This window comes from Chiloscyllium plagiosum, unplaced genomic scaffold, assembly GCF_037043375.1.
Source record: "Chiloscyllium plagiosum isolate Xiang-an unplaced genomic scaffold, Cpla_swu_hap1 HiC_scaffold_25, whole genome shotgun sequence".
NCBI lineage: Eukaryota > Metazoa > Chordata > Chondrichthyes > Orectolobiformes > Hemiscylliidae > Chiloscyllium > Chiloscyllium plagiosum.
This window is the reverse complement of record NW_028270163.1, coordinates 25,851,910-25,874,512: the sequence shown is the minus strand read 5'-3', so window position 1 is coordinate 25,874,512 and position 22,603 is coordinate 25,851,910. Positions and strand designations below refer to the sequence as shown.

Sequence of the window (22,603 nt, the reverse complement as noted above, 5' to 3'; positions counted from 1 at the left end):
CAGAGACAAAACAAAATTCCCTCTTGATTTTCTTTTGTGGTTTCATTCATGGTCTCCGATGCTGCTCAGAGGTAACTGAGAAAATGAGTTTGAACTCCCAAAACATAGCAATTTGTCCTTCAGTACAGCAGTTTTGGTCTATGAGTTGTTGGTGTCTATCTCAAAACAACTCAATGCATTTACCTGAAGCTTGCAGTCAGTGGTGAAGCAGTGGCCACTGACCTCAAGCTAAATCTGGCTGAGGGATTACATTCTTTCACCTTTCTTAATGTGCAGTAATATTGCAACAAACTGCAACATTTTCTCCTGGGCCTTCACCACAGGGATATCAGACAAGATAAAGCAGTGATATAAAAAACCTTATTTTTTTTTACATGGAGCTAACTAAAGATTGGTACATCTACATTCTAAAACTTCTGATAAAATGCATTAAAAATTAACAGTTAATCAGTTTCTGACACTCCATGATTGCATAAAATGATTTTTTTTCTAACTTTTGTTCTGTTGTTCATTGAATTCTATTAATCACGTCACCAGTACAGATTTGGTTGCAACAGATTGAGTAAAGTATAACTTTTTAAAGTGTTTCAAACAGTGGTATGGGAATGAGAGAGTTGAATTTTTTGCTGATGGCAGTGATTGCTGGAGGGTGCTGTGGAAGAATGAATGTTGGGATTGGAAGTGTGTGAGGATGAGTGTTGGGATTGAGGGGAATAGTGGATTTTGGGATGGGGAAGGGATTGGTGAGAGCTGGCAGGGGTGATGGGCATGTGTTGAATTCAGGTTTTGATTTGGGGAGTAAGGGGGAGGATTTGTCTGAGCCCAGAGTGACGGACCACAACTTCGGGATTTGCTTGCTCATCTGCACAAGTCTGACACCCTTAAGTTACAGTCACTTTCAGAAGGTTAAAGATAGTAAAATCTGATAGTCCGCCATCAACCATCGCCCATCCTTCAAACTCTGCACAAACTCCAGATTATCTCAGTGGGTGAGAGAGACGGCTAGTTTGCTGGCTAGGAAATCATCTGCCTGTTCAGTTGGTGGGCAGTTGTGAATTTCTCCAACCTAGGACAGCCTCGGGACATTGGGGCAAACATGTACTCTCTGAAAGTGACCTTGACTCCACCACAATTTAGGACCCAGCAGTTACCAGCCTCTGATTCAATGACAGCTTTTATCTCGAGGCCAGTGATGATGGATGATGGATGGGTGATCAGTTATCTCTGCATTGGGAACAGTGTATTCGTGGCCAGCTCACAACCTCACCTCTTACACTTAAACACAAGACAGGTAAATCTTGCCCACTGTTTTCATACCTTTTGAGCTGCTAAACCGTGAAGAAAATTACTGCTTCTCTGGGGTCGTTGCTATTTTTTTGTCTTTTTCAGTCATCCAACCTCCTTAATTAAACTTATTTTCTGAAATGTTTCATGCTGTGCAGCGCTGCCACTCTCTTTATTGCTGCCAACAACTTGTTACTGCTCAATGTGTGCTTCCTCAAGCTATCACATAAATCACAGCTGTGACATTATTACCTCAAATCCCTCCCAAATCTTCCGTAATGTAACAATCTTATACACTGGTGCATGAATAGTTCTTTTACAAATGTATTTGTTTCACTGGGAAATATCCAGATGATCCAGGTTTTTGCTCTAACAAAATTTACTTTGGATGACCATTTCCAGTGAATGTAGAGAAATATTCATATGATTTTATTAGTTGGTATTATTTACAGTTTGAGACAAAACATTTAACTAGAGACATGTGCCTGTTGCATGGAATGCCAGCTTTGTTATCTGTCTCTTGCTGAGTATATTGATAAAGACACTCAGTCTGTCTGTGTTAGATTTTTCAAGATTCTTTGGATTATTAGGAAGTAAAGTTCAGCCAGTTTCTGCAAATTAAAATATTACCAATGGCCCTTTTGTTTGCAGAGTTTTTGAGTGTTGTCTTTTTTCAAGTGTTCTTGCTGTAAGTTTGGATTCATCCCTTTTATTATTTTTACTTATTTTCCTTACACCTTACTGTCTAACAATTGGAACCAAAAGTGCCCCAGCCAGTTCCTACATCATAAGTGTGTCACCAATAACAACTTCTTCTGACCATTCTTCAGTATTTCTGATCGAGTGAAGGCTAAGTAATGAGTATGAGTTTGGCAAGCACCCATGCCACTATGTATGCATTTACTGCCCAAGCAGGAAACCTGGGTCAGTAGAAGTAGTGTTGGCAATTACCTCACTGAACAATCCATAATGATATTTTTAAGTCTCTGCTATCTGTGTATCGATGTAGAAATTGTGAGAATCTAGGCCCAATCCCCAATTTTCACTGCTGAGCTGAACATTAACTTGCTCTCTTCTTCTCCTGCCACCCTTCTCTGAAATATTTTGTTTTGATGGAAATTCCAGGCAGCAGTGAAATCAGCAGAATGTAAACTCCTGGGTGAAGAACTGGAATTTCTGTTTTTACAATGAGGTTGTAGTTTCCCATTTCCATTAGTGATTTCTTTTTGACTCTGTTGTCCCAGATATAAATTCCGTCTTGTTGGACTGATGCTTTGCAATCTGAAAGCCATGTTTTATATAAGACCTTCACTGTTACAATTCCAACTTAGTTTATATATCACTTGTATTTTTCATTTCCTCTAAGATGGAATACTTCCTTGTCTTATTCTAATCAATGTTCAACAAAATAATTGATTTGCAATAATTTCAGTCTTTTTGATTTTGCCTGACTACATTGTTGAGCAGATGTCCCATATCAGTATTATTAGATTCCATGGCAAGCCATTTCAAAAATGAATACGACAATGTGTCCGTTTCTGAAATTCTTACCTGTGCTGTTATGTCAGTTGCTGAATTATTTTTATCTAGTGACTTTGTGAAGTGATTTCACCCTCCCTGTGCCATTTCAGCTGCTCTATCATGGAAGTAAGTTGGTCAACAATTGCTAAGAGCTTGTCCATAAACACTTGCTCGTTTTCATGTTGTAGGTTGGTTAAGTTTGATGAGATTTTGTCCTTTAAAGGGACCTTTTGCAAGGGACCTTCCAGCAAGCTGCACTGCATACCTTTCTCAGCAGGTTTGAAGTCTCATACCCTTTATCTTTTAGTCCATTAATCAGTGAGTTACCTTGCATTTTATTTAATGAACAGTTGCTGACTTCATTATCTATATTGATCTTTTTCAGCTTGATTCCTTGAATGACAATAAGCTTGCGTAAGAATTTTCTCAACTGGAGTTGTAGATCATCAATTTGATTTCTCTTGGAATGGCAAATTAATTTTAACAACATTAGGAATGTCATCAGAGAGGAACGTAAAAGTCAGGGAATATACTCACATCAAAGAGTCATCTGATTTCTCCATTTTTCAATTTTTTTTCCCAATTGCACTTTCAGAAGAATCATTTCCCAGTTTTAATCCAGTTTTGGAGCCATTTACTTTCTGAGCTTGCCAACATAGCAGTAAGAAAAAAACACCAAAACTATTCTTGAAGCAACCTTACCAGCAAGGCATAGTTGAGAGTCAGCTGGAGACCACAAATAACTGCCAACAATAGCATTAGATCTTTACTTCCTGAAATTCTACGACATGTTGTCTTACCTGAAGCTCACCTGCACTTTGCAATTTTCTTTTCAGTACAACACACCCACGGGAATTCACATGATTGATGGCAAGCCACTTGTTGCAAATTAATGCAACAGAACTGTTAGTTTGTTTTAATTTGGTTTTAAGTCTATCAATTAGACTATCAACTGAAATTGTGCCTTTCATAATCACAAAATGCTTTAGTCGCCAAAATATCTTTTGATAAAGCACATCTCTCTGGGCTCATCCCAACACTACTCTCCCTGAATTCATATTGCTGCCTTGTAGATATCTACATCCATTGAGCAAACCCCTGGTTGCAAGCAAGGAATGATAATGCACTGTAATTTCATATTGTATATTTAACTGTATATTTATCCAGTCCAGGTCATGGTTATAAAATTGCGAGGAGAAAGTAAGGACTGCAGATGCTGGAGATCAGAGTCAAGAGTATGGTGCTGGAAAAGCACAGCAGGTCAGGCAGCATCTGAGGAGCAGGAGAATCGAGGTTTTGGGCAGAAGCCCTTCATCAGGAATCCTGATGAAGGGCTTATGCCCGAAACCTCGACTCTCCTGCTCCATAGATGCTGCCTGACCTGCTGTGCTTTTCCAGCACCATACTCTCGACTTATAAAAATGCGATCCAACATTTTAAAATATGGTTTGTTAAAGAAAGTCTGAACAATTTGTTAGGTAAACATTTTGAATTCAGTGGTTAAGTTTTGTAAAAATATTTTTGTACTGTTTAGTGGTAGTGATAGAGCTGACTGACTTAAGTAGCACAGAAAGCCATATAAGCATCAGGTCTGTCACTTAATGCACAATTCTTCAGTAATATAATTTGATCATAGGTGCCTTCACTCATGCAGAAAAATAAATAAAAATGTTTGTTTTTATGTAATTGCCTCTTGTTTAATTCCCACTTTCCCATGATTTCTATGCAACTGTCTTTTTTCATCTCACACATGCTCTCTCTATATCTTGTGTGTTGCATTCCTATCTTCTATGCTTGTCTGCAACGCTTTCCAATACCATTAGTGTGAAATTTAACAAATCAGCAACTCATTTCATGTCCAACCTTGCCTTTTTCATTGGCTTCCAGGAAATAGGGAACTGCGCTTGTTAGTTTGTATGGAGCAAGGCTCCACAAACAGGAACAAATGACCTGACTGAATAATATGCTTTTGGTGTTGTTGGCTGATGGGGTAAGTATTGGCTGGAACAGTGGGAACACTCACCTGATCAGCTTCACATCGATCTGTATGATCATCGATGCTCACCAGAGAGTATGGGCGGGTACTCAGCTGAAGAAAAGACAGACATGACAGAGCTTTCACTGAGCTCTGTGTTATAAACATTGGCTCCATTCGACAACTCATTTAGTGTTTTGATAATTTGTTTCAATCAAATACATTTATAGTTAGACAGTGCTGTGTGTTCCAAACTGAATTCTGTAAATTGTCCCCGAAGCATTGTATGTTGCCTTTATTTGGAGATGGAGCCTTAAGCAATATTTCCTTCTGGCTGAGAAATGATTGTTATATCAAGGGGATGTGTCTTTCTGACTTGTGTCAGTAAACCTATGTGTTACCTATAGATAAAACCAAATCAGTTCACAGTCATCTGTTAAGTACATTCACAATGTAAAGCTTTAATGTGGAAAAACTTAGTTTGAGAAGAAATTGAACTTGTTGGTTGAAACAACCTTAGGGAACTTTTTCAAGAGAACTTAGGAGGTTGAGAGGTGACCTTATAGACATTTATAAAATCATGAGGGGTATAGATAAGGTGATTGGCATGTGTCTTTTCCCTTGGGTGGGGGATTTCAAGACAGGTGGAAGGAGAAAGATTTTTAAAAAGACATGAGGGGCAATTATTTTACACAGAAAATGGTTCATGTGTGGAATGAACTTCCAGTGGAAGTGATAGATGCGGCTATGGTTACAATGGTTAAAAGATAGTTCGATAAGCATGTGAATGGGAAATGTTTCGAGGGATATGGACGAAGCACAGGCAGGTGGAAGTATTTTAGCTTGGGATTATATTCAGCTTGGACTGGTTGGACCGAACGGTCTGTTTCCGTGCTGTGTGCCTCTATGACTCTAAGTAGCTTGATTGGGAGGGAGGGGGGGTGGTGTGGTTGGTAGGAACCTGTTGGTGTAGAACACAAGTAGTTGTGTCTGCTTGCTGCAGATCCAGATATCAGGGAATGTGATAATGTGATCATGTTGGAGACCTTGCTCAACAAAGGGCAGGTAGGGTACGAAACATTCCTGAGAAAGGAGTGTTCAGGAAAGGGAAGAAAAATGGAGGGGCGGCAGTATTGATTTAAAAAGAAAAAGATGTCCTGCAGAGTTGGGGACAAAGATTATTTGGTTCATGCTGATAGCGGGGTAATCATTGCTGTACTGGCTGCAATCTATACATGACTAATCAGTGAGATAGATGCAAAGGAAGAAATTTTCAAGGAAGTCACAAGATAATTTAATAATGACCAAGTACTTAAAATATGAAGCTTTGATTATCCAGATATAGACAAGGATAGTAATAGTGTAAAGGACAGAGAGGAAGTAATGTTCCTAAAATGCTGACAGAGGGCTTTTCTGAACAATATATTCCAGACCTGGAAAGGAATCACGACGTTGCTGGAATGAGGGGAATATTTAGGGAATAATAACCATAGTAGAATAGGATTCATGTTGTTTATGAAAATGTTCAAGAAACAATCCAGAGTAACAATATTCACAAAGGCAAGATATAAGATGAAAAAGCCAAAACTAGTAGATGAAAGAGACAATGAATAAGATGAAGCAGGAGTGGGGTACATATGACAGAGAGGTCAGATTGATAATACAAGTAAGAACCAGACTTAATGTAGAAAGTTTGGAGGACAGGTGAAAAATCTACAGAGCAAAACCAATATGAGAAAAACAAAACACCCAGTAATTGCTGGAGAACTTGAGCAGATCTGGAAACATCTGTGGAGATAAAGCAGACTTTGCATCCAGCGATCCTTCTTCAGAACTACATCTTTTTTCTTCCATTTAGATAATTATTTTGTTTTAGCTTAAATGACCACAGAAAAGTGATACAATTAATCAGAAGAATAAGGAGAGGCAATATAAAGTAAAACATGCAATTCTAAAAGGGGTGCAGGGTCAGAGTGAACTTGGGAGTAAATTGCAAAGGTCATTGAAATTAACAATGTAGCGGTGAATAAGTAGTTAAAATGACAGATGGGATCAAGGCTTTGTAGGTAGTGGCATTGAATACAAAAGCAAAAAACATTTTGGCCTTAATTGGAATATTATTTCCAATTCAGGACATCACAAATTAGGAAAGATGTGAATACATTAGAAAGGATGCAGAAAAAAAATTATGAGAATGGTTTCGGGGTGAGGGTTTGCAGTAACATGAATAAATTTTGGAGGCTTGGACTTGTTTCCTTAGAGAAGAGTTGGCAGAGATGAGATGAGATTTGAGAGAGATGCTCAACATCATGTGGTTAAAGGATAGTGTGGGTAGAGGATAGTGTGGTTGAGGAAATTGTTTCCATTGGTGGAATGATCCAGAAGTATTGGACAAGTTGAATCAATCAAGAACCAACAGCATGAGGAGATTAGAGATTAGAACTTGACATACTTTGCCTGAGGGTATGGTGGAAGTGGACTGAAGCCTGCTTTCAAAAGAAGTATTGACTTATTGCCAGAAGAGACAAAATTTGCAGGGCTGCAGAAAGGAATGGGAGTATAACGAGCTCGGTGTGGAGTTGGTATGGCCAGGGCTGAATAGCCTCTTGCTTTGCTTTAACCATATTCTGCTGGAAAGTACTGGAGGACTGCTTTCAAACAACCATTTCAAAGAAAGTGGAGTGCATCCTGAGGCAGCAACTCTGAATGTCAAGTCGATGTAGTATAATTGTATTTCTGTAAGATGTGCGCCAGTGTAATAAGACCATCAAAGGAGTCAGTTCTAAGACTCAGTAAAAAGGAGTCCAAGGTTGCAATGCTTTGTTATTACAAATAGGAAATAAAGTGGATGTCAAAGCTCAGTATTTCTCTCTTGCATTACTTTTATTTCTTGCAAACCTATTTCCTGTAATAAGTTTAATTCATAATTTTAAACTGAAATATGTGATGTGACAGTATGATGTTTCCATCTGTTGCCTGTTATAATGCAGCTATGAAATGCCTTGGGATATTTTATTAGATCAAAGGTGCTATATAAATATGAGTTGTTGTTGTGCAAAGTACATCCTATTACTCCTTGAAAGATGAAGTTAATATTTTGCGTAACTGAAAGCTCTAATTACTTACAGCTTAAATCGATCTTCATAACCTTCAATTGCTGAATGTTGGCTGAAATAAAATAATTTATAATCACATACTTAGTGCATGCGTAGACAGGTCTGCACAATAGAGAGTAAGATCAGGACACAACTACTTTTGGTATTGCAATTTAGCAGAGCGCAGTGTGCTGAACAGTGGGTAGCTATATTCAGAATGTGATGTGATGGCTTCGTGATTGGAAAGTAATCACAATTTTCATTCCATCTAAATATGATAAAAGTTCAATGATATATTGTAAAAGATAGATACAGCTGATACTTAGCATTCTAATTTACAATTGTGAAATTAGTATTTTGCATTCTATGCAAAACTGCTGCTAATAAATTTGAGAAATTTCTCTTCTTAGCCATTTATTTAATTTGTTTCTCAATAATGAGATGTCATCTTTTATTTTTAATCCTTTCACAATATAGTGTACTGACTGATTTAAAGTAAGTGTCACATTAGTCTGGTAGGTAATTTATAAAAATACTGCCTGCTGCGAACCATACCCATCAATATTCTTCAATGTTTACAACCTCTCCTTATTTGTATGTCACTATTGTAGACAACTGTCTGAGGCTTTCCTTTCCCAATTATTATTTTGTTGAACTAATAGTTTTAACTTAATGCAACAGTTAAAAACATGTGGTGGTGAATTATCAATGGAAACAAGTATAAAACTGGGAGGGCTGTTTTCTGTTGCACATCTTGCACTAGCCAGAATCACTGAGTCCACCAAAACTATTCTATTATGGGGAAGTCACATCTACTTTGCCCTCATCCAACATGTTACCATCATCCACAATTCCTGCTTACAAACAGTTGGTAATAAGAAACTTGCTGATTTGCTTTCCCTTCCTGGATGAAGGATTACCAGGTTTCTGGTACTGACCTGACTGGACCAAGCTAATGGAACAGATTCTATGGCATGAACCTTGAACATGAACAGCTTCTCAAAACTCTTGGATGTGTCACAAGGCATCCACACTTTGCTTGAGGAAAGAGAATTAAACAACTGGATATTGAGACTTTCAGTTGTGCACATTCCAGATCAATGGTGATAGGGACAGGGGTCAGGAAGCAACAATGACCTGACCTCTGGCCTCCATTCCCAGTTCCAGGACATCTGACCAACAAAGGAGAAGTTTTTGTTATCATGAGTGCAGGAAGAAAATTAAATTCCTGTGCAAGTTTAAAACCACTTATTCAAAAACATATTTTTTTATGTTAATGCAGAGCTCTTGGTATTGATTAATAAGAAAGGAATGTGGCTGCTCGTTATTTGTTAGTCCAGCAATTTGGTGTAATAAACTTATGGTGCAATAGTTGGAAGAAAGGGTCATGGAGGTAGGTTCAGTTATGGCTTTCATAAAGGGAATTAGCTCTGTCATAGAATCCTTACAGTGTGGAAATAGACCATTTGGTCCACACCAACCCTCCAAAGAGTAACCCACCCAGACCCATTCCCCTACCCTATTACTCTACATTTACCCCTACACACCTCTGAACACAATGGGCAATTTAGCATGGCCAATTCACCTAACCTGCACATCTTTGGACTGTGGGAGGAAAACAGAGCACCTGGAGGAAACCCAGGCAGACACAGGGAGACTGTGTAAACTCCACACAGTCAGTCACTCATGACTGGAATTGAATCCAGGTTCCTGGTGCTGTAAGGCAGCAGTGCTAACCACTGAGCCACCGTGCCTCCCAGTCCTTAAGGGTAAAAATATAGCTGGGCTATGGGGAACGATTAGGGAAGTGAGATGAGCTGAATTGAACTTATTGAGAGCTGGCACAGACTTGAGGAGCTGAATGGTCTCCCTTCTCATTATTCTTTGCTCTAACCAATTAACAATTCTATTTTTTTTTGACTGAATGGTGCCAGTTACATGGTATGATCAATAAGGAAGTTAAGCAAATCAGGGGCTTTCAAAATATGAGGTTTGAATGGCACACAGCCCCCAGCAGCCTGGATCTGGATTTAAGGGTAGTATCTTCTTTCTACTTGATGAAAGTTAAGTCAGTAAAGAATCAGAAGACTTGAGATCACTTTTAAAAAGTATTCAGTAACAGCACTTGATAAAATAAATTCTACCTTAAGCCATTTAACAACAAACATTTAGTTAAATTCTTTATTTGGCAGGCAGCCAGCATTGGATTGTGCTATGAATCACATCTAATTTCAATTATAATGTTTACAAGTTCTCAAGCATTATTGTAAAGTACAAATGTTGTAGGTGCTTGCTTTTATTGAATGGAGTTTAATAGTCTTCCTGTGGCACACTCTGTAATGATGGGGGATCTCACCTCAGTCAGATCTCCTTCGGAATTAAGTCCATGGCACAAAGTCATGAAGACAGCCTTCCTCTTTCATTGCCGATTGAGGCTATTGTGGGTAGGGAATGAAACTGGACAGACAACCCAGTATCAATCAAGGTGCTGCAAAAGACAATGGTTAAACCCAGTCCTGTCAACTTTACAAAGTCCTCCTTACAAACATCTAGGATCTTTTGTCAAAATTGAGAGAGCTTAGCGAGCAACAGTTTTATATAAACATGTTCGTCAAACTATACCTTACTAAGCGGTGCCAGACACAACAATAACCATCCTGCAAGGGCAGCACAGACTCACTGATGGGAGTTGCCATGGCATTATTGAACTTTGACTCCAGACAAGGAACCCTCTTGCTGATTATTATCCACTGTCCCATCCTCGATAATGAATCAGTCATCCTCCATGTTTAACATCATTTGAAAGAAGCAAAGGCACAGAATGTTCTCGGTGTAGAGATTTCACTATCCATCACCAGGAGAGGCTCAATATCATACTGACCACGCTAGCCATGTTCTGAAGGATATAGCTGCTAGGCTGGGACTCTGGCAGCTAGAGAGGGAACCAACAACAGGGAAAACCTATTTGACTTTGTCCTCACCAATCTAGCCATCATTGATGCACTGTACAAGACACAATCAGTGAAAGTTACCAGAACATAGTCATTGTGGAGACAAGGTTTCATCTTCACATTCAGGATACCCTCTATTGTGTTATTTGGCACTATCACCAAGTGAAATGGGATAGACTTTGAAAATATCTAGCAACTCAAAACTGTAGCTCATCAAAAGCTGCAGAATTGTAATCAACCACAATCTGTGATCTGGACAAGTATATTGCCCCACTCAACCATTGTAATTAAGCAGGAGATCAGCCCTGGTTCAATGAAGTATGCAGGAGATGCACCTAGAAAATGAGATATTAACCTGATGAAACATCAAGACAGGACTGCTTATTTGCCAAACAGCTGAAGCAGGACTAGGCAATCCCACAATGAACCCAGCACACCAGTGCAATCGGTCAGAAGTGCCAAGTGGATAAGATAGAAGAAAGAATGGACAGACTTGTACAATAGGTGTAGAATCAAAGAATCTTTTAGAGCAGGAAAAGACTGAGATAACCTTTTGATCAAGGTATCCAATTGATTCTACTATCCTACTCCAGTATTTATCAAATGCTCCATTGAATGTTGTTATTGAATCTATTTCCACCACCCTTTCAGCCAGCACACTTCAAATCACAAAAAACTTATGTTTTCAGTCCTTTTGTTACTAACTCTTTGAGGCTGTGATCCTTATTTGCCTCTTCATAAGATCCTTATTTACACTCAAAGCCATTGGTGATTTTCAACTCCTCTGTCAAACCGCCACTTCTCCTCCTCTGCTTTAGATCAAGCCACCAGTCCAGGCTTTCCATATATCCAAAGACCATCATCCCTTGTACCATTTTTCATCTTCTCCAAAGCTTTGGAATCCTTTGGAAACATGTCACGCTGAAATGAACACCCAACTGAGATGTAATCGATTTTTTTATTAAAGTTTAGTATAACTTATTTTATTTTGTAACTTTTTGTATGAATAAATGACAAGGATTCCACAGCCTTCCACAGCCTGTTCTAACAGCCTTCTCAAATTGTCTTGCTATCCTCAAACATTCGTGTACATATACCCCAGGTCTGTCTGTTCTTACAAAAAAAAATCCAAAGAACTGCAACTGACAAATCTGAAACAAAAAAGTCACTGGACCCATAACATCAATTCTACTTTCTGTCTACAGATGTTGCCTGATCTGCTGAGTTTCTCCAGCAATTTGTTTTTGTGTCTGTTTTTGCAGTTACTTTATCATTGTTTCATTTACATAATAATATCTTTCTCATTCTTCTGCCAAAATGTATTGTGTTATATTTATGTGCTTTAAATTATCCCCATCATTGTGCTTCACCAGCCTGTTGTTGTCTTCCTGAACCCGATAACTGTTCTCTTCATTGTTTACCACATTTACAGATTTAGTGTATGGACTTTCAAAATATGCCCTTTGATCCCACATCCATATTATTCATATATTTCAAAAGACCTTTCATCCTGAAACTGAGAACCCAGAGGGACATCACTGTATTGCTTCCTCCAACCTGATGAGAAACCATTCACCCTATATTCTGCTTTCTGCCCAATAATAAGTTTGGTATTCATGCTGTACTGACCATTTAATGTCATGGGCTTCAATTTTGAAAATGAATTTATTCATGAGGTTCCTTGTCAAACACCTTTTGAAAGTCCACCTATACATCAACCACACTACCCTTGTTAGACCTTTCCATTTTCAAATCTAGTCAGTCAAACTTACTGAACTTCTGACAAATCATTTGTCGGCCATTGCTTTGCCAAATGCCAATTAATTTGATCTTAGACTATGATCTCTATGGTTTTCCCTTCACCAACTTTTGGAAACAGACACTATTTTGTATCCAACTCCTTCCCCCACTCCCATCAATCTAAGTTGGAAAATATAAATGGTAAAATCACATAATGATCGTAACTGGTGGAGGAAAGTACAATTTTGGATATTCTAATTTAAAATGTGGGAGCGGATGAAGAGCATAGAGGTTCAAACTGGTAACAATGTACGTTATAAGGTTGATATCGGTAATTTTGTGTGTTAATATATGGATTACACTTTGCACAAAATGACAAAAGAGGAACCTATTCAATTTTAACAATGTTACAACTTTCTTGCTGATCGATTAATATGGACTAACTTATCTTCCTTCTCCATATTTTGTTGTGATCAAAAAAAGACTAGATTCTTTTTGAAAGACTGTAATATTTTTAAGCAGACAAAGTAAAGTTGGTGCTGCTAAAATTGATCTTGGCAATATTGTTTCATTTTCAGGTTTTGGTAAGTAAAGCAAAATCTGACCTTGACACTAATAATCTTGAATTGCTTGTCTTGTTGCAAAACAGGGCGTTACCAGAGTATGACTGCACCTTCTTACAAGGCAGCTTCCGAAGGCTTTGAAGCAACTCCAGTTGAGTTCATACAACATGGTGCAACTGGCAAAGTCCTTCTTCTCATCTGTAACTCAGCAGGAACAGGGCAGCAAGCTGTCAGGTACCATATGACTTTGGGAATTAAATTATTGCCCTTGCAAGTTTCAGACAAAAAGAGTTCATAATTACAAAGTGGGGTTTAATGATTTTAATGTTTTTATCTACATTTTTGCTAATACTAACAACAACAGGCATTTCACCTTCTCAGCAGCCAAACCTATGCATCGTCTGAGTTCTGAACGATTCCTTGGCATACTACATACTACACTGCAAGCGATTTGCAAGTTTTATCTGTTCATTGAGCTGGCTGTCAATCTTCATGAAGTTCAGAGTAAACAGACTTAATCTCCATCGGTGAAGTTTCAGAAATCTTCAAAGAAAATAGGGGTCTTATAGTCACATCAATCTTTAGACAAAGAAATCAACAAAACACTGTCATCCGAGACTTCTATTTTTGATATGAACTGAGAAAAGTTGAGTTTAGAGTTGTTATAATAGAAAAGCATTCCTGAAAATGTTGGGAAATTAAAGAGAGATAATGAGGTGATTAAATGCAGCTTCACTACTCCAGGCAGCACAATCAATGCAATATTTTGTCTTCACAACCACCTACTGACAGAGATGGAAGTCAGACGCTCTTTCATCTTGTGATGAATGTGCACATAGTTACACCTACACACAGTGCTACCTGGTCAGTAGGCACTGATGATCTTTCATTATTTCCATCCATTTTTAACTCTGTGTTCAAAGCATCTGGCATAGGACAGTTGGCTGGTGCAAATGTATCGGTCACAAATTCCAAAGAAGCAGCGGGCCCCAAGGCTGGGATCTCAGGTCTGGCACCACTGGCTGTGTTTTGCATTCAGTAGGTCACTTATTAGAAAAACGCAAGTGCATTGCCAACAGGTTTCATTTGAGTGCCGATAATGAAGAGAAAATCAGAGTCAAAACACTCACATATTTAATGTGCCAGATAATTATAAAAAGCCTTGGATTGTTTTGCTTTGCACATTTGAAAAATGAGGAAAATTAAGTAAATATTTATGCTAATGTGGTGAAGATACATCTTTGGTAGACCATAAGATGCAGGAAGAGAAGTAGACCATTTGGGCCATCGAGTTTGCTGTGCCATTCAAACGCTTATCTGATAATCCTCAACTCCCACCTTATTGCCTTTTCCCTGTAAGCCTTGATTCTCTTATTGATGAAAAGCCTGTCTCTCCCAGCCTTGGTTACACCTAATGGCCCAGTCTCAAAAGCTCTCTGAGGTAAAGAACTTCAAAGATTGACTACCCTCTGAGAGAAGAAATTCCTCTGCATCCTTTTGGGTTACCCCTTTATTCTGAGATTGTGACCTATGACATTTACACAAAGGGAAAAATCCTCTTTGCATCTAACCTGTTATACCCCCCAGTAATGTTATTCATTTCAGTAAGGTCTCCTATCCTTTTAAACTACAAACCCAAACTATTTAACCTCTTCATAAGAAAATCACTCCCGACCTGGAATCAGCCTTGAAGGCCTTCTGTGGACTGTCTTCTATACCAATATATCTTTACTTAACTAAGGGGACAAAAACGGCTTGCAGTATTCCTGGTGTGGTTCCGTTTCAGCAAGACTCCCCTACTTTTATACTCCATTCTGTTTGAAATAAAGGCCAGCAATGCATCTGTGTTCCCTTTTACCCACTGAACTTGGATGCTAGCTTTTTAATGATTGACCCAAATCCGTCCACTCTGCAGTTTTTTGCAGTCTTTCCCTATTTAAATAATATTCAGCTCTTCAATTCTTCCTGCCAAAATGCATATTCTCACACGTTCCCACATCAAATTCCATCCGTCAAGTCTTTGCCCACTCACTTAACCCATCTATATACCTCTGTACATTCTTTGTGCCATCCTTACCACTTGCTATTTGGTTTATCCATTAACTTGGCTATGATTCACTTCTATTATAGTTGCCCTTGAGAAGGAGGTGCTGAACTGCCATCTTGGACCAACACAGTCCATGTGCTGTAGGTTGACCCACAATGCCACAAGGCATTGCAGGATTTTGACTGAACGGCAGTGTACTTCCAAATAAGGATGGTGAATGGCTTAAAGGGGAACTTGCAGGCGGTGATGTTCCCATGCTACTCTTGTCCTTCGAGATGGAAGTGGTCATAGGTTTGGAAGGTGCTGCCTAAGGATCTTCAGTGAATTCCTGCAGTGCATCTTGTAGATAGTACACACTGCTGCTACTGAGCATTGGTAATGGAGGGTGTGAATGTTTGTAGGCTGCTTTGTCCTGGCTGGTGTCAAGCTTCTTGAGCCTTGTTGGAGCTGCACCTGTCCAGGCAAGTGTAGAGTATCCCATCACACTGCTGACATATGCCTTGTGGTTGGTAGACAGGTTATGGGAAGTCAGGAAGTGAGTTTCTTGCTACAGGTTACCTCGACATTGGCCTCATCTTGAGGCTACTGTAGCAAGTCCAATTGAGTTTCTGGTCAATGGTGACCAGAAGATGTTGATAGTGGGTGATTCAGTGATGGTCACACAATTGAATATCAATGGACAGTGGTTAGATTATCTCTTTTGGAGATGGTCATTGCCTGGAATTTGTGTAGCATGGAAGTTACTTGTCACTTGTGAGCCCAAGCCAAAGTATTGTCCGGGTATTGTCCAGGTCTTACCATATCTGAACTTAGACTGCTTCAGCATCTGAGGAGTCAAAAATGGTGCTGAACATTGTGGAATCATTGGCAAACATCCCACTTCTGACCTTATGATGGAAGGAAAGTCATGGATGAAGCAGCTGAAGATGGTTTGGCCTCGGACACTACCCTGAGGAGCTCCTGTAGAAATGTCCTGGAACTGAGGTGATTGACCTCCAACAACCACAACCGTTTTCCTATGTGCCAGCAATGACTCCAACCAGCAGAGAGTTTGCCCTGATATTCATTGATTCCAGTTTTGCTCAGGCTCCTTGTTGCCACTCTAAGCTGAAGGAGAAAGTGAGGACTGCAGATGCTGGAGATCAGAGCTGAAAATGTGTTGCTGGAAAAGCGCAGCAGGTCAGGCAGCATCCAAGGAGCAGGAGAATTGACGTTTCGAGTATGAGCCCTCCTTCAGGAAACTCTAAGCTGAATGCAACCTTGATGTTAAGGGCTGTCAGCTCTCACCTCACTTCGGGAATTCAGCTCTTCCATCCATGTTTGAACCAAGGCTATCATGAGATCAGGCGTTGAGTGGCTCTGGCGGAACCCAAACTGGGCATCATTGAACAGGTTATTGCTGAGCTGGTGCTGCTTGATAGCACTGTTGGTGACAGTTTCCATCACTTTACTGATAATCAAGAGCAGACTGATGGGGCGGTAACTGGTGGGTTAGATTTGTCCTTTTATTTTATTTATAGGATTTACTTGCCAATTTTCCACATTGTCAGATAGATGCCAGTGTTGTAACTGTATTCAAAGAGCTTGCCTGGGGACTTGCAAGTTCTGAAGCACAAGTCTTCAGTACTATTGCTGGAATATTGAAAGGGCACATAGCCTTTATAGTATGCAGTGTCTCCAGTCGTTTCTTGATCTCACATGGAGTGAATCAAATTTGCCGAAGACTGGTATCTGTGATGCTGGGAACAACTGAAGGTGGCCACAATGGATCATCCAATTGGCATTTCTGGCTGAAGGTTGCTGCAAATGCTACAGCGTTTTCTTTTGGATTTATATTTTGGGCTCTTCCATAATTGAGGATTGGGATACTTGTGGAGCCTCCTCCTCTCATGAGTTAATTAAATGTCCGCCACCATTCACAACTGGATGTGACAGGACTATAGAGCTTAGATCTGATTCACTGGTTGTGGGTTCAGTTAACTCTATCACTTGCTGCTTATGTTGTTTGGCATGTAAGTCATCCTGTTTGATAGCTTTATCAGCTGATATCTCATTTTTAGGTATGCCTCATGTGCTCCTGGCATGCCCTCCTGCACTCTCCATTGAAACAGGCTTGAATCCCGAGTTTGATGGGAACATTTGAGTGGGGGATATGTCGGCCCATGAAGCTGCAGACTGTGTTGAAGTACAATTTTGCTGCTATTAATGGCCCACTCCACTTCATGGGTGCTTAGTCTTGAGTTGCTAGATATGTTTGAATTCTGTCCAAATTAGCATAGTGATAGTGGAACACAACACAATGGAGGGTCTTCTCAATGTGAGTGGTGATCTTGCCCTTACCCATATTCCTACCCATAATATATTGAAAATAATTATGGTCCCGGCACTGATCTATGGGACACTTCACTAGTTACAGGTTGCTACCCTGAGTATACCATCTTTTACCCAAAACACTACGTTCCATTAGTTATCCAATTCTCTGACCATGCTAATATACTGCCCATGGGTTACTATCTTATTAAGTAGCTAATGTGCAGTACCTTAGTGAATGCCTTTTAGAAATCCAAATGTATTAAATCTTTTGATGATCCTGGATGTTACCTCTTTAAAAATCGCCTTCCCCTTCATAAAGCCATCCTGACTTTGCTTGTTCATATTCTGTATTTCTAAATGCTCTGCTACTACATCCTCCATAATAGATGTGGAATTTCCCAATGAATGTCATTAAATTAACTGGCCTTTTCTTCTCTCTGTTTTTTTTAATAATTGGCAGTTTTCCAACCCACTGACACTTCACCTGAATCTAAAGATTCTTGGAAGATTACTACGGTGCATCCACTTTCTCTGTAGCTACTTATTTTAAAATCCTAGGTCATAAGTCATTAGAAGAAAGTGAGGACTGCAGATGCTGGAGATCAGAGCTGAAAATGTGTTGCTGGAAAAGCGCAGCAGGTCAGGCAGCATCCAAGGAGCAGGAGAATCGACGTTTTGGGCATGAGCCCTTCTTTAGGAGCCCTTCCTGAAGAAGGGCTCATGCCCGAAACGTCGATTCTCCTGCTTCTTGGATGCTGCCTGATCTGCTGCGCTTTTCCAGCAACACATTTTCAGCATAAGTCATTAGAGCCAGGGGACCATCAACCTTTAGCCCAATTATTTTCCCTATATCTTTTTCTCTGGTGATAGTTATTGGGTTTATTTCTACTCATTTCCTGATTCCTTGATTGTTGAGCAATCTTGGAATGTTATTATCACGAAGACAGGCACAAAGTATTTATTCATCTCCTCTGCCATTTCTTGGATCCCCATTGTTATCTCCCCAGTCTCACTGTCTAAGGGACCCATGTTCATATTAGCCTCATCTTTACTTTTTGCAAGTTTAAAGAAGCTCTTACTGTCCATTGTTGTATTACTTGTTAGTTACCCCTCGCAGTTTATTTTTCCCTCTTAAATTGTTTTGGTTTTACTTTGCTTTCTGGTTTACCACTAATCTTTGCCATACTGGAGCCTTCCTATTTTCTTGCAGTTGGATACTATCCCTAACTTCCTTGATTAACCATAATTAATTTATCCCATTCCTGGAATTCTCCTCCTTCAGTGGAATATATGTTTGTTGTGCATCATGAACTATTTCCTTAAATGCCTGTCATTGTTCCTTAACACATTTAAAGATGTGATACTGCATTGATACAATGATAGCATCAGATCAGAGTAACTGAGCTGGCTGTTAGCTGGACAATAATCCAGTGACGTTGATGGGATTTCTGTCTAAAGTAAGCAAAGCTATTTTTTTAAAAAAACAGAAATTTAGAAAATCACTGTTTTCGTGTGCAACTACATAAAATGGCACCCTGCCTGATTTATACCATGCCAATTTCAATATAGTCACTGTGCAAGCTTCATGAAAAATGTGGCATGTCATTAGATATAGCTGTACATCTTTAATTACTGGTCATGACAGGAGAGAAATGACATTTGCCTGCTAGTCCTGGGGAAGTGAGTCTGCCGTGTGCTTAAGATGTTGCTCAATATCTGCTTTAAGCAGTTCTTCCAGCTAATTGTACCATTTTGAAACAAATGAAATAGATATTTGAACTCTGCATTCAGTCAAGACCTTGCCGTTCCCCCGTGCTGTTCAGTCCACAGTGATATATTTTATAATTGTATTGTGCTGTTACCCTAGGCATTTCCTGTTAGAAATATTGTTGTCAGCTGATCTATCATCTTGTCCCTAAATAAATCACATCATATTATAGCCTTTCCAGGGGTGTAGTCTGTCGTAACCGTGAAAAATCATTGGTGTTTAGAATATAACAAATTGTGAGTTGAAATTCTTTCCCCTTTCATTTGTCTGGCCATATATAGATTCTGCTTTCATAGTGCAAGTGCTCACAAGAGATATTTTAAATTAAACACCAGCTATTAGAAGAGCTACACTTCAGCCACAAGAATTTGAATCCGTTTTCTTGAAGGATTTTAATATTTTACCTTTCACTGAAGGAGAGTTACATTAAAAACTGGTGTTTGGTCTGGTGTGATATGTTTCTGAGTGGAATGTTGCATTTAGTAACATTATGACCTTGAAAGTTTTCCTTTTCACACAAAATAGCTGGAATATATGGGGTGTGCTGGAGACAGATTAAATCGAAGCATTCAAAATTATATGGGAAAACGTAGCTGACCTACAGGGAGAAAGCAAGGAATTGAGTCTAGGTGAATTGGTCTCGCAGAGAGCTAGCACGAAAATGATGGACCTATTGGCTGCTTTCTGTGCTGTAACCATTTTACGGTTCCATGTATACCAGTGTATGTGAAGGGCACTTTATCACCTCATTATTGTCATTCCCCCAGTGAATGTGTGATTTACCATTGCTTGTTGGGTAACATTATGTTGGTGGAACTGAGAGGCTGCTTTCTGTGGTCGTTTGAGGAAGTCTATGACAAATGTTTTGCTGCAGGGAAGCAAAAGTAGTTTGTTGCATTAGGAACTGAGGCACAGAAAGTCTCTTAAGATAATGCTAGGTCATTTTATATGCATTAGCTTTGAAAGCTGAGATGAAAACAAATGACAGAAATGACATTTTATTATAACAAAGGAAGTTTATAGCCATTTTTATTTTAATGCCAGTGAATAAATTTTGTTTTTTTTAATCTCATTGCAGATTAATGACAGAACCAAGTGATAGTTCTCTCTCATTCTCTTTTCTTTCTCAATTTTGGCCATTAACTTTTATACCTTTTAGATAAAAGAATCTGGAGTTTTATTTACGAAGTATGCAGAACCTTAAATACCTTAATTTCATCATAAGCACAGCTAAGGAGGGTATGTGAGTAATGTTGAGTAAGTGTAATTTACTAATATAGGTGACTTATCTTTTCACTTGAGCAAATTTAATATTGCTGTTTTTGGCATAATATAGAGTACATTTCCCAGATTTGCGTTTTTACAAATGATTTTAGGAGAATTGGCAGAAATATAGGCCATGCATTAGCTGAACTCTGGAAATTTCATTCAGACATCTTCTGTTTCTTGATCTGTTGCGGTTGCAAAGACCATTGTCATCTCCACAGGGCCTTCTGCTGATGGATTGCTCCTGCCTTGAGTTCTGTCCTTCCGTGTCATTTCTCCTTTAGCTCAATCATGTCCCAGCCCAGAATGTATCTGGAAATCCACTGCCAGTTCAAGGAAATGCTTTGTGGGCACCAGTATGCACCTACATTATTTTTTAGTTTCCTTTTAATGAAGACTGATGTCCAATATCAGGTGTTCATTGAGCCTACCCATTTGAGCCATTGTCTAGTTACATGCTTCCTATGTTTAATTTCATATTTGGAAACAGATTGATAAGAATGTGCATGCCACTGTCACTGATGGTACTGATTTTATTATAAGTTTGATAAACTTGTAATACCATCTGAAGTAGATCGCTGAGGAAATTGTGAAGCCATTGGTGGTGATTTTCCATGAATAATTAGAGTCATAGAGGGTCCGAGAGGACTGGAAAATGGTTAATATAACACTCCAGTTCAAGGAGGGAGGGAAGCCTGCAGAGACAGGAAATTATAGGCCGATTAGCCTGACCTCGGCTGTTGTTACAATTTTAGAGTCCATTATTAAGGATGAGATTGTGGAGGTGCATGGTAAAATAGGATGAAGTCAGCACAGTTCATCAAGGAGAGGTCATGCCTTACAAATCTGTCAGAATTCTTTGAGGAAGTAATGAGCAAGTTAGACAAAGGAGAGCCAGTGGACGTGATCTATTTGGATTTCCAAAAGGCCTTTGACAAGTTGCCACAGAGGAGGCTGCTAAATAAGATGAGCCTATGGTGTTAGGGCAAGGTACTGGAATGGGTAGAAGATTGGCTGACTAGCAGAAGGCAGAGAGTGAGGATACAGGGGCCTTCTCCAGGATGGCAGTTGGTGACTAGTGGAGTTCCACAGGGGTCAGTGCTGAGACCACAACTATTCATTAACAATCTGGACAAAGGAACTGAGGGCTTTTTGCTAAGTTTGCAGACAATGCAAAGATAGGTGGAGGGGCAGTTAGTGTTGAGGAAGCGGAGAGGCTCCAGAAGGATTTGGACAGGCCAGGAGAGTGTGCAAATAAGTGGAAATGGAACACAAATGGGAATATGTGAGGTTATACACTTTGGTAAGAAGATAGTGGCATAGTCTATTTCTAAATAGGGATGACTTTGGAAATTTGAAGCACAAAGGCACTTGTGTGTCTTGGTTCAGGATTTTCTTAAAAGTTAACATGAGGTTCAGTTGGCATTCATTTCAAGAGGGCGAGAAAAAAAGAGCAGAGATGTACTGCTGAAGCTGTTTAAGGCTTTGGTCAGACCACATTTGAAATATTGTGAGCAATATTGGGCCCTATATCTTAGGATGCGCTGGTGCTGGAGAGGGTCCACAGGTGTTTTACAAGAATGATGCAGGAATGAAGTGCGTGTCATATGAGAAGCGACTGAGGACATTGGGTTTGTACTTGATTGAGTTTAGAAGGATTGAGGAGAGATCTCATTGAAACTTACAGAACACTGACAGGCCTGGATAGAATGAATGTGGAGAAGATGTTTCCGCTAGTAAGAGATACTAAGATCCGAGGGCACAGCCTCGGTGAAAGGACAACCCTTAGAACAGAGATGAGGAGCAATTTCTTCAGCCAGGGGTTGGTGAATCTGTGGAACGCATTGTGGCACAATGGAGGTCAAGTTATTGACTGTATTTAAGACAGCGATAGATCAGTTCTTGATCAGGAAGGGGGGGGGGGTCAAGGGTTACAGAGAGAAAGCAGCATAAAGGGGTTGATAAACATTTTAGCCATGATTGAATGGTGGAGCATACTCGATGGACTGAATGACCTAATTCTGCTCCTGTGTCTTATTTTACCTTACTTTATCTTGTGTTATCTTAATCATTCTATATA

At 39.4% G+C, this 22,603-nt stretch overlaps 1 protein-coding gene across 1 annotated transcript in view; it reads left to right on the top strand.

The window, feature by feature from the left end:
* The window catches only part of usp43a (ubiquitin specific peptidase 43a), a 471,198-nt gene that overhangs the window by 378,877 nt on the left and 69,718 nt on the right, over nt 1–22,603 (top strand). Inside the window, exon 7 of the mRNA XM_043714590.2 lies at nt 13,216–13,363. Coding sequence (XP_043570525.2) covers nt 13,216–13,363 — 148 coding nt within the window. The remainder of the gene's footprint in view (nt 1–13,215; nt 13,364–22,603) is intronic.